The sequence below is a fragment of the Anguilla anguilla genome, chromosome 19 (assembly GCF_013347855.1).
Source record: "Anguilla anguilla isolate fAngAng1 chromosome 19, fAngAng1.pri, whole genome shotgun sequence".
Classification (NCBI taxonomy): Eukaryota; Metazoa; Chordata; class Actinopteri; order Anguilliformes; family Anguillidae; genus Anguilla; species Anguilla anguilla.
Genome location: NC_049219.1, coordinates 15,263,049 through 15,277,618, shown reverse-complemented (window position 1 = coordinate 15,277,618; position 14,570 = coordinate 15,263,049). Strand labels below are relative to the sequence as shown.

The following is a 14,570-nucleotide window of genomic DNA, read 5'->3' as shown; positions in this document are numbered from 1 at the left end:
CCTCTCTCACTGTGTGGCAGGGGCATTTGTGCCTCTCTCTCTGTGTGGCAGGGCTTTTGTGTCTCTCTCTCTGTGTGGCAGGGGCATTTGTGCCTCTCTCACTGTGTGGCAGGGGCATTTGTGCCTCTCTCACTGTGTGGCAGGGGCATTTGTGCTCTCTCACTGTGTGGCAGGGGCATTTGTGCCTCTCTCACTGTGTGGCAGGGGCATTTGTGTTGTGACACCCCTGGTAAAACAGCTGTTGGCTGGCAGATGGCATATTTTGTGTAATCTCTCCCAGGAAGCCCATATGCTGCTGTGTCTTTATATCTCTGACCCGCCTGTCAATGCATATGTGGAGGGCCAGGAGAGGAGTGTGTGTGTGTGAGGCTCTGTGTGCCTGTGTGTGTGTGTGTGTTAGACTCAGTCCTGATGCTCTATGTGTGTGTGCGTGTGTATGTATATATATATATATATATATATATCAAAGACATACATGTTAGGTGTGCTCCTGCAGTTGCCCTTGACCAAGGCACTGGCCTCAGAGCTGGAGTTGGTCCCTGGGGCGCTGCACTGTGGCTGCCCACCGCTCCTAAGTACCTAGGATGGGTCAAAATGCAGAGGACACATTACCCCACGGGGTTCAATAAAGTATATCTTTATCTCTATATATTAGTCTCAGTCCTGATGCTCTGTGTGTGTGTGTGTGTGTGTGTGTTAGACTCAGCCCTGATTCTGTGTGTGTGTGTGTGTGTGTGTGTGTTAGACTCAGCCCTGATGCTCTGTGCTCTGTGATGCGTACGCTCAGGTGTGATCCTGCTGCTGCTGGACAGGCTGAGGAAGCTGAGGTGGGAGCAGATGTGGAGGCTGACGGCAGAGCGGGAGCTGATGAGCATGCTGTCCACCTCGCTGGCCGACCAGGTGAGCTGCTCCAGCTCTAACCCTAACCCTCCCCGCTAGGCCACCTCCCCGCCAGGCCACCGTAGCTGGGGACGCCGCGCTTACTCCGGTAGCCATAGTGACGCCAGGTTGCCGTGGAAACGTCTAACTGTCCAGGTGGTACAGTTCTCTCGCTCGTTCGTTCGTTTGCGCTCTCTCTCTCTCACTCTCTCTCTCTCGCTCAGGCAGGGTGCTGATCCGGGGCCGGTTTTAAACGTGGTTCTTAATTTAATTAGCGGCCAGATTTTTGGAAATGAAAGAGCCTTCTGGAAGGCCGGGCCTCCCGCCACGTGGGACCCCCCCCGCAGCGCGGCCCCCCCCGCCTGGTCCGGCAGCCCCCATCTCGCCCCGCAGGCGGGGGGAGATTACAGACGCTCGCCTCCCGCCACCCCCCCCCCCCCTCCATGATTGCTTTTATGCCCCTTTGAGGACGTTTCAATATCCAGCTTTCAATTTGTGTTTTCCAAGCTCATTTCTCGAAAATTGATTTGAAAACTCAACCTCTGTGCATCTCAGTAATTTCATTTAATGAAGCTGGAATTTAACTGGATGTTTAAAAAGAAAACCCAATTTGTCTCTTGGAGAGTTATTTTTCTTTCCCCAATTTTAAAAACTGGCCGTGTAGTCACATTTCTCACAGGCCCCTCTCATGGTAGACCAGTCCTCCGCCGGTTTTCGGGGGGGTGGAGAATGGCAGTGTGGCTCTCTCTCCTCGCAGGCTTATGATTGGCTGTGCGAGGGACAGGTTAAGCACAGGTTTGTGGGTGCTGTAGCGCAGCCTGACGTCATGTGATCTCTCTCTGCAGGACATCTTTAACGCAGTGATCAAGCAGAACCCCTTCCTGGTGTACCAGCTGCCCTGCTTCTGGAACGTTCAGCTGTCCGACCACACCCGCTCCGAAAAGTGCTACAAGGACGTGTCCGACCTCAAGGTGAGGGGGGGGGAGACGGTACCCCTCCCTGTGACTCTGGACCCCTGAATGCCCCCAGATGCCCCTGCCTTTGTCCTGTATCCAGCAGCCGTGAAGTGGATGTTATGCATGTGATAATGGATCCTTCCATCTCTCTCTCTCTCGCTCTCTTCCCAACCTTCCTTTTTCTCCACTTCCCTCTTTCTCTTTCTCTTTCTCTCCCTCTCCTCTCGCTGTTTTTCCCCTCCTCCTCCTCCTCGTCCCTCGCTCCCCAGGTCATCCACTGGAACTCCCCGAAGAAGCTGCGGGTGAAGAACAAGCACGTGGAGTTTTTCCGGAACCTGTACCTGACCTTCCTGGAGTACGACGGCAACCTGCTGCGCCGCGAACTCTTCGGCTGCCCCAGCGAGACCGACCACAACAGCGAGAACGTAGGTCACCTGACCCGGGGCTCTGCCCGGCAACCCGCCACCGCTCATAAACCCTCTCCTGTGATTCGCTGCGGGGCCTCCCAGCTTCTGAGCTCCACCAGTCATTGAGTGAGTCATCGGTGGCCGGGCCGAAGAGCAGAAGGTGACTTCTGTTAAGCAGGGATGTGTTGTGCCGTCCGAACGATATAGGTTTGGTAGGTTTGGAGTCACTTATGCCTCTGACATTGCTAACAGCAGGCCCTGCTGGGTTAAACAAGCCCTGCTGGGTTATGCAAGCCCTGCTGGGTCAAATCTGCCCTGCTAGGTTGAGTAGGCCCTGCTGGGTTACACAGTCCCTGCTGGGTTGAGCAGGCCTTGCTGGGTTAAACAGTCCCTGCTGGGTTGTACAGCCTCTGCTGGGTTAAACAGTCCCTGCTGGGTTGTGCAGGCCCTGCTGGGTTAAACAGAGGTCTCGCCTGTGCTGAGTGGCTCCTCAGTCTCAGCCTCTTAACCCTGAGAGGCGATGAGAGCGAAGCCCAAACCGCTCATAAATGCTCATTCTGGCGCCACTCTTGGCAATTCTTCAGTGTCAGTAACGCTGACCTTCTCAAAATCAACCTTTTACAGCCGGCTTCCTCTCGTCGGCTTTTATTGTCACTTTGAGTGTTAAATCGTTTCTTTTTCTCAAACGAGGGTCGCGGCCCAGCAGGCTTTGAAGTGGGCTTTCAGCCGGCCAATCCGGGCTGGAGAGGACCGCCGAACTGCTTCAGACCAATCAAGGGCTTGCGCAGGAGCGGCAGCGATGCTCTCAGATCACTGCCCTTACACGCTATCTCTGGGTGTTCCCCTGGGAGCAGTTTATCCAACTCGGAAATAATGGAATAATCTGACCCTGACGCCGTCCCTGTTGTCTCCTGCGCGGCTCCACAGGAAGTTCTACAGGAAGTCCTCCCTGCAGCAGACGGTGTTTTTAATGGAGTTACTTCGGCAGGCAGAAGCCGTCGGCCGTTGTTGTGATGAATTTTTTTTTGACGGTTGCCCATGATGCAGTGGGAGTGGAGGGAGAGCAGAGCTGGAGGTGGCGGGGGTGTCCTGGGGAGCTTGGCTTGTGTAGTCATTAGCATTACATTACATTACATTTATTTGGCAGACGCTTTTATCCAAAGCGACGTACAAAAAGTGCATTTCATGGTCATAGACAACTGCTAAACACGGGTTCAGTAAGGTGCAATGCTTATTTTGTACAGCTGTTAGCACAGCAGGGTGGACAGACAGACAGGGTGGACAGACAGACAGGGTGGACAGACCCCTGGCTCCACGGGGGCACAGTAAGCAAACTTCTGAACATTTCTGCTCGCCCCCCCTCCCCCCCGCCCCCGTTACCCTGATGAAAGCGTGGCGGCGGCGATGCCAGCATCCCTTTCAAGTGGAAGGAACCTTTTCCAGTCGCTTCTGGGAGATTCTGGCCAATTACCGCGGAGGCCTGGGGGGGGAGGGGGGCTGGTTTTCTTAACTAGCTAAGCTGCGCTCGACGGGGGGTCCAGGGGCCCTCAGCTGCCAGTGCGGAGGAGGAGGCGCCTGGGGGAGGGGGGGGGAGGAGGAGCAGCAGTATTGGGGGCTTTATCCAGCGTTTGGACGGGACCTCTCTCTGCGTGTCGTACCCTTTCCCAAAGACCACGTCCCCCCCGGGTCCTGAGAGAGCGGGGGCTGTCATGACCCGCGAGCGCAGCGCCGGGGGGGGGGCTCTCGCCCTCTCTTTAATCAAAATGTCACCTCTAATTGGCTTAATTCATCACATTATCTCCTCCGTTTGACATTCTCCAGCGCGCTGGACGCAGGCCTTCTGGAACGTGTAATCACCCCGAGATGTTCCAGACACTGTCGCGTTTCGCTCACCCCCCGCCCCCCCCAAGAGGTGCGTCGTATTCAGACGCGTCTCTGCTAGCTGGACGGTCGGGAGGGCAGTTACAGTACCCATCAGCAGCCTGGAGGGACACTGCTCTACACCACCACCCCCCCCCCCCTTTCCCAGCATGCACCTGTTTGATCTACAGAGTATATAACCCAGGTGATCAGTACTGCCGTGGAAATGTGATGCTGCAGCGAATTCCTCCTGACAGCCGGTTTCAGCTGCAGCCGCACCAGTGGGAACCCTACTGCTGTGGACTGGGAAAGAGGCAGTTACTGGGGAACCATCCATGAGGAAACATCCATGGCTCTCCTGTGCTGATATTAGAGAGAGGATGAGGACGGTGAGGAAGGCCACGCTGCTCAGTTTCTCCGCTGGACAGTAAAATGTTCTGCGTTGTTTCAGCTCTTTTGGTTTTGCTCTTCAAAGAGTTAAATTTACTCTTCCCAAAGCTGCGATAACGTTGGATGTCTTACTGTGTCAGCTGTACTGACAGCCCTTATTAGTTTTAGACCGGTCGACACTGTTATCGGGTCTCTGATACGTTTGGGTTGAGCCTGTGGAAGCCGCCCCAGCTTAATCAGTCATGGATTAATTAATGGTGCTATTGGCAGCTTGAGTGTGGGGTGTCTCGGGTGGTTTTGTGCTCTGTCTCTGAATGCGACGGGACGGGGCTGGAGCCGCTCCAGATCTTTCTGTCGCTCCGCAGATCTCATTACTCACGCCGTTTAAATGGCAGGCCGAGCGTTTTCTTAAGCAGCGTGGCCTCAGCTCACTCCTGTCCTCAGTCAAGTCCCTGGAACAGAAAGTGTAAACCGCCGATCGCATCCGTCTCCGCAGCAGAGCAGCGCCCGCGCTTGTCCCGGCTGAAAGGCGCGATTAAACACATTTTAGAGAGGTGAGCGTGATTATCAGCACTGCGAGGCTGAGCCATTCACTGCCGGGCCACTACAATGAGAACCCCTGATCGGCCTGATTTAACTGCAGACCGCTCAGTTAGAACACAGAATTAATGAAGATGAGGCCATTGTCGGTTGCCCCGGGTGACCTTGTCGCCGTGGCCACAGCGCCTGAGGGTTCCGTCAAAGGTGGTGGAGGAAATAAGAAGATGCACTTTCATAATGCAGATCTCCAGATAACGGTGTTTGCATGTTTCGGTCAGATTGTAGTCCATCGGAGAGCTTACTGGACACGTGTTAAGGGCAAACAAGTGTATTAATATTTACATGAATATTTAAACAGCGTGTGTGTATTCAGCAACAAAAACAAATGTGATCTTGAGTGCTAGATGCAAAGCAAGCTGGGAAGTTAGGTGGCCAGACTTTCAGACTTTTGGTCACTTGAGAGAATGTGACGGCAAAAACAAACACATTATGCGGGAAAGCAAATACAATCAGGAAAGCTAACTTCCTGGACAGATGTGACATCTGCCTCATAAATATACATGAGTAAGCACCCTGTGATATTTTTCAGGAAATTGACTTACTGTAACGTGTCTCTGTCTGCATTTTCATCAGAATCTTGACTGCCAAGGCATTAGGAGTCAGCTGTTCAAAAACTGTGAACAAAACAGCAAAACCGCAAAAAAAAAAAAAACAAGGCTGGAGAGAATCACTGATTCCGGTTTAAGCAGGAACTCTGCTTCCTCCTGCGTAATGCTGTAGTTTTTGGGGTGAGAGAGAGCGCCCCCTGGCTGCCCCTCTCTCCACGCCGCTCACCCTGCGCGGCTCTCCCCCCACAGCTGCAGAAGACGCTGTCAGAGCTGGACGAGGACGACCCGTGCTACGAGTTCCGGCGGGAGCGTCTGACGGTGCACCGCACGCACCTCTACTTCCTGCACTACGAGCACGAGCCCGCCGCCGACCGCACCGACGTCACGCTGGTGGCCCAGCTCTCCATGGACAGGTACCGCATCGGTCCTCCCCGCCTGCAGGGGGCAGCGCGAGCTCCCCCGTTACCTCTCCCAGGGGCTAGAACAGGGGTGTCGAACCGAATCCTCAAGCGGGCCGCAGTGTCTGCAGGTTTTTATGTTTTCCTTTAAATCAGCTGCCAATTAAGGCCTTGAGAACAAGGTGTGTGGATCTCTTAGCCATTCACTGACTTAAATGAAACAACTTGTGCCGAGAACACCCCCAAAAAGTCAGCAGACGCTGTGGCCCTCCAGGACTGGAGTTTGAGACCTGTCCAGGACACCTGTGGGTTTAGGATATCCGTGAGCTTCCAGGTGTGCCTGTAACTGCAGACGGTTTAGAGTGGCACATGCTCTTCTTACAGCATGAGCGGAATTTGAACAGTTCCCTCGATTCCCACAAAAGGCAGATTTGCGGGGATTTGAAATTGACACATTTCGTTTTTCCGCCTCTCTGGTTGTGTTATCCTGCAAAAACCGACTGTGCTTGATATGGTAAAAATGTGACTGTTTATATCTGTAGTTTTTTCTTTTCCTGCTTATTTATTCTAGGGGCAAAATGCTTGTTTCTGTGACCCTTTAAAGGAGATTATGATGCAAATGGGGAACAATGTCCCCCAAACTGCTGTGCTTATCTGACACCTGTCACAACCAGGCAGACAGGAGGAGCAATGCAGCTACTCAAAACTAGCATCTCTGGTTAGAAGTGCAACCTGTCACAACCAGGCAGACAGGAGGAGCAATGCAGCTACTCAAAACTAGCATCTCTGGTTAGAAGTGCAACCTGTCACAACCAGGCAGACAGGAGGAGCAATGCAGCTACTCAAAACTAGCATCTCTGGTTACAAGTGCAAGCTGACATTTCCTCTTTAGCGCTGAAGACATCTGCATATCTGTGTGTGTGCTTGCGTGTGTGTGTGTGTGTGTGTGTGTGTGTGTGTGTATGCTTGCGTGTGTGTGTGTGTGTGTGTGTGTGTGTGTGTGTGTATGCTTGCGTGTGTGTGTGTGTGTGTGTGTGTGTGTGTATGCTTGCGTGTGTGTGTGTGTGTGTGTGTGTGTGTGTGTGTGTGTATGCTTGCGTGTGTGTGTGTGTGTGTGTGTGTGTGTGTGTGTGTGTGTGTATGCTTGCGTGTGTGTGTGTGTGTGTGTGTGTGTGTATGCTTGCGTGTGTGTGTGTGTGTGTGTGTGTGTGTATGCTTGCGTGTGTGTGTGTGTGTGTGTGTGTGTGTGTGTGTGCTTGCGTGTGTGTGTGTGTGTGTGTGTGTGTGTGTGTGTGTGTGTGTGTGTGTGTGTGTGAGCTAAGACAAGACAACTGCAGCTGTGTGTGTATGTATGACAAGAGGCACAGCTCTCTCTGATATAGCTGATAGTCTCTGACTCTCCACATTGGTGGACTGTGACACAGCCTGGATGGCATTTCCCCTGCAGCTGATAGTCTCTGTCTCTCCACATTGGCGGACTGTGACACAGTCTGGATGGCGTTTCCCCTGCAGCTGATAGTCTCTGACTCTCCACATTGGCGGACTGTGACACAGTCTGGATGGCGTTTCCCCTGCAGCTGATAGTCTCTGACTCTCCACGTTGGTGGACTGTGACACAGTCTGGATGGCGTTTCCCCTGTCTCTCTGGTGTGGGGGTTTTTGATGGTTCCAGTGACCCATTTCTCCTCCGTGGATGCTCATTATCCTCTGTGTGAATGCATCTCTGTCCCGCGGCTCCTGCCTTGTCTTCTGAGACGTAACCTGATTAACCACACAGAACCTTATTTTTGGTGGGCGGAAAAAAAAAAACTATTCATTTTTAGCTCCTCAGAAAGCAGTGAAAACGTGTGCCTTTATGGTAGTGTGCTGCAGTGTTAATTAGCAGCATTTGTGGGTTATTTTAATGAATAAGTCACAGACACAGGTAATCCCCCAGTGACTTAATGATCTCAATGGAATTGCAATGATGGGCTAATTTCTGGTCTGGCTCAATTATAGCGGCTAACCAGTTAAGCAGGAATTACACTCCCAGGGTGTTTTTCAGTGTGTGAAAGAACACTGCAGTTTTCCTCAGAGATTCACGCCACGCACGCCAACACTTTCCTTCTCCTGAAAATAAAGATTTGTTTTTAAATAATCAGCCAATCCTGGCTCAGATCTGCATCCTAATGGAACAGTAATGTCTTTTATCTATTTGAAAAAGTAACTGACTCCCTGCGTCAGGAGCTCCGTGGTGCCGACCCCCAGCTTACTGGAGTTAGGAGAAAGGATGTGCAGCTGCTCATTCCATTACATTACAGGCATTTAGCAGACACTCTTATCCAGAGCGACTCACACAACATTAGCACATAGCATTTACATTGCATCCATTTATACAGCTGGATATATACTGAAGTAATGCAGGTTAAGCACCTTGCTCTCGGGTACAACGGCTGTGTCTTACCTGGGAATCGAACCTGTGACCTTTAGGTTTTGAGACCAGCACACACGTCGTCATACTTCCATCTTGGGCCCCCATTACATTTTTTGGAGTTCAGCCGCAGACCGGATGGTCGATTTGGAGGGAGGCGAGGGGCGGGGTGGGGGGTGGGGGTGGGCGGGGATGTTGGAGCCAAAAGTAGTCCCCGTTATCGGCTGTCACTCTTGCGCCCCAAACTCTTGCCCCAGACGAGCAGCTGTGAACTCGTCCTTGCTCACATGCTGCCCCTTCGAAAGCTTTAAAAGACCGACCCCTGGTTCGGCAGTTAAAGGGGAACTCTGATGCCCTCTGATGAATTTTTGATGATGAATTGATCTGTAAATTGATCTCCCTCTCTGAAGAGATCTGGCAGAGGGAAGGATGTTGCTTAATGGGGCAGCCACATCCATTCAGTGTAGTAGCGTTCTGGATGCAGGACCCCAAACCTTTTATTTTTATTTATTAAACTTCCAGCAGTGGTGGGATCGCAAATCAGGACTTAGTTTCCATTACAAGAGTGAGATGAAGAGAGGGGGTGATATCGTGATATCAGACGCTCTTTTGCGAATAGCACAGGAAACATGGGAAATGTAGTCCACGCTAATTACACTGATGGTATGAAAGAGCACGCCAAGCTCACCTCAGCCTGACATCATTACACGTTGTGAAGGGAGGGTACACATATATATGCCCTTCTGCTTGTGTGGCGGTTTCAGCAATGGTCAATACAATGGGGCATTCCGAATTTGGAGAAAAAGGGAGCGAGGGTGTTTTAAAAAAGGAACATGAACACCGTGGTTCCTCGTACTGTCTGAATGGGTGTCCGGCCTCCACTGGGCGGTGGGGGCGGATCCCGCGGGGGGAGTGATGGTGATGGTGCTGTGTTCCAGGCTGAAAGATGCTGTAGGCCTGGTCTGTTAAAGTTTCGGTGGGGTGGTTGTGTGTGTGGCCCTCTCTCCTGCAGGCTCCAGATGCTGGAGGCCATCTGTAAGCACTGGGAGGGGCCCGTCAGCCTGGCCCTGTACCTGTCGGACGCCGAGGCGCAGCAGTTCCTGCGCTACGCCCAGGGCTCCGAGGTGCTGATGGGGCGGGGCAACGTGGGGTACCACATCGTCTACAAGGAGGGCCAGTTCTACCCCGTCAACCTGCTGCGCAACGTGGCCATGAAGCAGGTCAACACGCCCTACGTCTTCCTGTCCGACATCGACTTCCTGCCCATGTACGGGCTCTACGAGTACCTCAGGTGAGGGAGACAGGCTTCCTGTCCGCGGGTTTGTGGAGGGGGGGGGGGATGTAGAGGTGGGACTCTTCAGGCCACTGGCAGGCACTGAGAGAGCTCCTGTATATTGTGTTCTGAGCTGTGATTGGCTTTTATGGTGTGTGCGTGGGCTGTGATTGGCCTTTATGGTGAGCTGTGAGCTGTGATTGGCCTTTACGGTGTGTGTGAGAGCTGTGATTGGCCTTTACGGTGAGCTGTGAGCTGTGATTGGCCTTTACGGTGTGTGTGAGAGCTGTGATTGGCCTTTACGGTGTGTGCGTGGGCTGTGATTGGCCTTTACGGTGCGTGTGAGAGCTGTGATTGGCCTTCACGGTGTTAGCAGAGCCGTAGAGTACAGCTTCAGCCCGCCGCTGCGCTCCATTTCTCCCCTGCAGGAAGTCGGTGGTGCAGCTGGACATGGCCAACACTAAGAAGGCCCTGGTGGTGCCGGCCTTCGAGACCCTGCGTTACCGCCTGTCCTACCCCAAGTCCAAGGCCGAGCTGCTGTCCCAGCTGGACATGGGGACGCTCTTCACCTTCAGGTAAACCCTCTCCGCCCACGCCCGCACCCCGATCCCAGAAGGGCTTCCAGAACTGGGTGTCCCGCCACCTGTGAGGGTCAGGAGTCCCAGGGGGGCCCTCAGCACCTTACCTTACAGTATTTTGGACTTTTTGATTAATTAAACACACCTGCAGATCCTTGGTAAGACTCGGACGCGTTAAATAGCCCCTGCATTTCAGCCCGTAGCTGGCAGAGCATCCACATGCCCAGAATGCACCTCTCCCCCCCAAGAGCCTGGCTGTGCACCAGAAGCAAATCAGCCGGAAAGCAGAGTTTAATCTGCACTTGATGGTTCTCATTTAGCGTTCGTTTAGCCAGTGCTAAACCGCTGCTGCATCCATCATCCATCAGCGCTTCCGGGACTTTTGGAATGTAAGCGGAGCCGTTATCGGGTGTCCCACGCCCAAGCCCTCTCCCCAGCCTGCCGCGCTCCTCAATATTTCCAGCAGCACTTTTCAGACGAGTGACTGGCGTGAAGTGGAGCCTAAAATTAATCTGCAAATCCTTCATGTTTTAACGTCGGTGCATCAATTCATTCGGAATTCATAAAGTAAATCTCATCTGCTCGCGCTGGATTTCACAATTAATTCATAAATATTTTCCTCTATCTGTGAGGATGGAAACAGCAGAACAATCAGTTGCGATGAATCTTTTTCTGATCGAGTCTGAGCAGCTCAGTAATTTGTAAGGGATCAGAATTGTTTCTGTTTTTTATTTATTTTCCTTCGTGCCAGACAGATTGTAATATGAGAGATCGCTAAGGGACTCTTCTCATTCAGGCTGAAATTGAGAGAATGCTCAACGCTAATATTGATCCCAGACGGTCCAAATCGATTCCACTCCTGCAACAGTGAACAGCCCCCCAGAAGCGTCTCATTTAAACGCACTTGTAAAGATAAGTGTTCTTCCAAGTGGCGTTAGTCTGCAGATTTACCTTGTGTGCTCTAAAAAAAAAAACATTTCAAATACTTTTTAGGGGGGTTTTTTTCAAATATGGATTGTCTGGACAGAAATCATCTAAATAGCAGGTCTGTCAAAATAATGGACAGATAAACTATGAAACATGTTGAACTTAGAGAACCGAAATAAACACAGCGACAATTGTTGAGTGTCATTGGTGTGTGGCTAATTTCTTAAAAGTTAAAATTCACTTAAAACATGATAAATGCTTCATCAAACGCAGGAGTGGCACAGACTGTGTTGTCAGGAACTTACTCTTTGGTTTCTGCGGCGTATCGATTCACTTCCTGTTCCCATGCACACCCCCCGCTGCGCTGTGATCCTGGGGATTAAAGCCACTCACAGATAGAGCCGTTTCAGTCGCCATGCCAACGCCTCGTCAGTCCGCCGTGTCACAGGGGTGCACAGGTGTGCAAACGCTACGTGCCGTTTCACAAAAACGTTTCGCGGGGGCACACGGGAAGAGTCTTTGGTCATCATTCACGGGCCTGTCAAGAAACGAAGCTAAAATGTCAGGTGGCGTATATTTTAGGGATTTTGAGGCCAGAGGGGTTGGCATGGAAACCAGAAACAGACACGCCTCCGCTCTCCCGTGTGTCGCAGGTACCACGTGTGGACGAAGGGCCACGCCCCCACCAACTTCGCAAAATGGCGGACGGCCACCACGCCCTACCGCGTGCAGTGGGAGGCGGACTTCGAGCCCTACGTCATGGTGCGGCGGGACAGTCCCGAGTACGACCGGCGCTTCGTGGGGTTCGGCTGGAACAAGGTGGCCCACGTGATGGAGCTGGACGCGCAGGTAGGCCCCCCCCCCCCCGCCGCGTACGGGACGAGGAACCGCCCGCCTCGCTCACGCTCACGCTCGAGAGCTAGCCGCACTGCGGCGCTAGATAAGGGCGCTCCCAAAAATCTTTCTACCCAACGTCTGAGTGCTTCATTTTCTGTGTTGATGGAGTAATTATCGCTGACTGGATCCCTGGAGGGTTTGTGCTGCGTCGTCTTTTTCCGTTTGTGTTTCCGCACTCTAAGTGCCCAATCTAAGCCACTCGCCGGGTAAGAGGCCCAACACACCTTGTTCCCACGGTCTAGATTGTCTTTAGGAATTACATTTGATATCCCTGGCCCAAAAATACATACACCTCAGACAACGTGACCTCATCAAGTCAGCAAAGTATGATGACATGATTAGCGGATAGCGGGTTCAGTCGCTACAGCGGGTGATGTCATGTCTAGCAGAGCAGAGTTGTGGTCTTGGCGGTAGGGGAAGGGCCTTGTCTTTGCTCACTCGTGCTCTCCCCCCCCCCGTGCAGGAGTACGAGTTCGTGGTGCTGCCCAACGCCTACATGATCCACATGCCGCACGCGCCCAGCTTCGACATCACCAAGTTCCGCTCCAACAAGCAGTACCGCGTGTGCCTGAGGACGCTGAAGGAGGAGTTCCAGCAGAACATGTCCCGCCGCTACGGCTTCGCCGCGCTCAAGTACATGACCGCCGAGAACAACAGCTAGGCCCCGCCCCGCCCCGCCCCGCCCCGCCCCGCCCCTCCAGCCCCCGACCCGCCGGCCCGCCTGCCCGCCTGCCCAGAGACCGTCCGCTTGCCCCTCCGGCCTCCAGGAGGGGAGGAGGGGGAGGAGGGGGAGAGGAAGGCCACGCGAGGAAGCTGCTCCGCAATCTCAGGTGGAGAAAACAGCACATCCCCACGGCCTCCTCCACAGCGTGTGTGTGTGCGTGTGTGTGTGTGCGCGTGTGCCTGTGTGTGTGCGTGTGTTTGTGTGTGTGTGTGCCTGTCTACAGCAGGGTCATGTCTGTGGATGTGTGTGTGTGTGTTTGTGTGTGTGCATGTGTTTATGTGTGTGCCTGTGTGTGCCTGTCTACAGCAGGGTCATGTCAGTGGATGTGTGTGTGTGTGAGTGGTAACTCCTGATGGGTTTTGTCTGTGGTTATTCAGCTTGAGCCTGGTAAGGAGGTTCCATATCTCCACGATTTTAATAGGTTTTGCACACAAAAAAAACACAAAAAAAAAAACTCATAAATTCAGAAAAAATATATGTTCTCGTCCATCCAGCCAAGCAGCACATCAGCGTTACAAAAGGAACAATAACAACAGAAATAAGCGAAAACTGCACCTTTACCTTCGTCTACAGCCTCTGTTTTCCTGTCCATCATCAAAAACAGAAGCACAGCAATTAAGGCTCTGCTTTTCCAGCTGGGGTCTGTTTTTTCTTTTTTTAATTTTATTTTTCATAATCTTGAGGGTTATGATGTGTGAATGTGTCCCTGGAGTCCCCGCAGAGGTGAAGCTTTTGGTCTTCAGGGGCACCTTTATTTTCCCCTCATATTTGTGAAATTTGAAATTTGAACAGTTGTGTTTGCCGTGGAGGAGGGTGGGGGGGGCGGAGGAAATCCAGTAGCTGTTGTTATGCAGTGTCAGTAATGGCTTCAGCTTGCTACAGTTGCTGAGTGACAGCATCTAAAATCCTGCTTTCGTGGGTGGGTGTTGGCAGGGGAGGCAAAATAATGATCCGTAGAAAAAAAGTCGACAACAGAACCGCACCTGAACAAGAAGCAACAAGAAATAAAAAATTTATAAAATGAGTGCAAGGGTTTGAGCCCCAGTGCTGGATTTATGTCTTAATCAGAGCAGCACCCCCCCTGACTCAGCCTGAAAGGGGGAAGTGTGGTCCTGTGGCGACGCCCTCTTGTGCTCAGAGAGAGACACGTTTTCAGCCCCATGGACATCACAGGAACATGAGCCTGGGGCGTGAAACCATCGGCTGGACTTCTGGGTGCTTTGGGTCAAGAGGCCTGTTTGGAGGGAATTTAGGAAAGTGGCGTGACTTCGGCTGGATTTTGATGCAGACAGTCCAACGTGGGGGGTTTTTGGGGGGGGGGGGGGGGTGAAACTCCCTTGAGATGCTTGCAGATCACAGGAACAGACGCACAGCACACCCGAAGACTCTGTTTCCCAGGAGCCTGCTGGGTGACGCAGAATCCACTCGCCATGATGTCACAATCCGCTGTGCCGTACCGTGAGTGAGGCGGGGAGCGAGGGGGGGGTGGGGGGGGGCGTCATGCCCTTCTTGTCCCCTCCCCTTTATTATTTTTCAGTGTTTTGTGTCTGTGTGTGTTTTAAAATTTCAGTGTCTGAAAACAAGTACGCAAGAAAATGCACTACTGCCCAGACTGGGGTAGTGGGTAGTGGGTGGGGGGTGTAGGGGATACATGGAGCATCTCCGGTGGGGGGGGGGGGGGGGTGTGTTTGTGTAAGGACCCGTGGGACCTTCCTGGCTGTGC

At 52.6% G+C, this 14,570-nt stretch overlaps 1 protein-coding gene across 1 annotated transcript in view; it reads left to right on the top strand.

The window, feature by feature from the left end:
* The window catches only part of large1 (LARGE xylosyl- and glucuronyltransferase 1), a 13,934-nt gene extending 1,112 nt beyond the window's left edge, over nt 1-12,822 (top strand). The window contains exons 2-10 of the mRNA XM_035402232.1: nt 82-89; nt 788-900; nt 1,725-1,850; nt 2,105-2,260; nt 5,890-6,053; nt 9,461-9,739; nt 10,150-10,296; nt 11,880-12,075; nt 12,587-12,822. Coding sequence (XP_035258123.1) covers nt 82-89; nt 788-900; nt 1,725-1,850; nt 2,105-2,260; nt 5,890-6,053; nt 9,461-9,739; nt 10,150-10,296; nt 11,880-12,075; nt 12,587-12,784 — 1,387 coding nt within the window. The 3' untranslated portion in view covers nt 12,785-12,822. The remainder of the gene's footprint in view (nt 1-81; nt 90-787; nt 901-1,724; nt 1,851-2,104; nt 2,261-5,889; nt 6,054-9,460; nt 9,740-10,149; nt 10,297-11,879; nt 12,076-12,586) is intronic.
* Nucleotides 12,823-14,570: the final 1,748 nt, after the last annotated feature.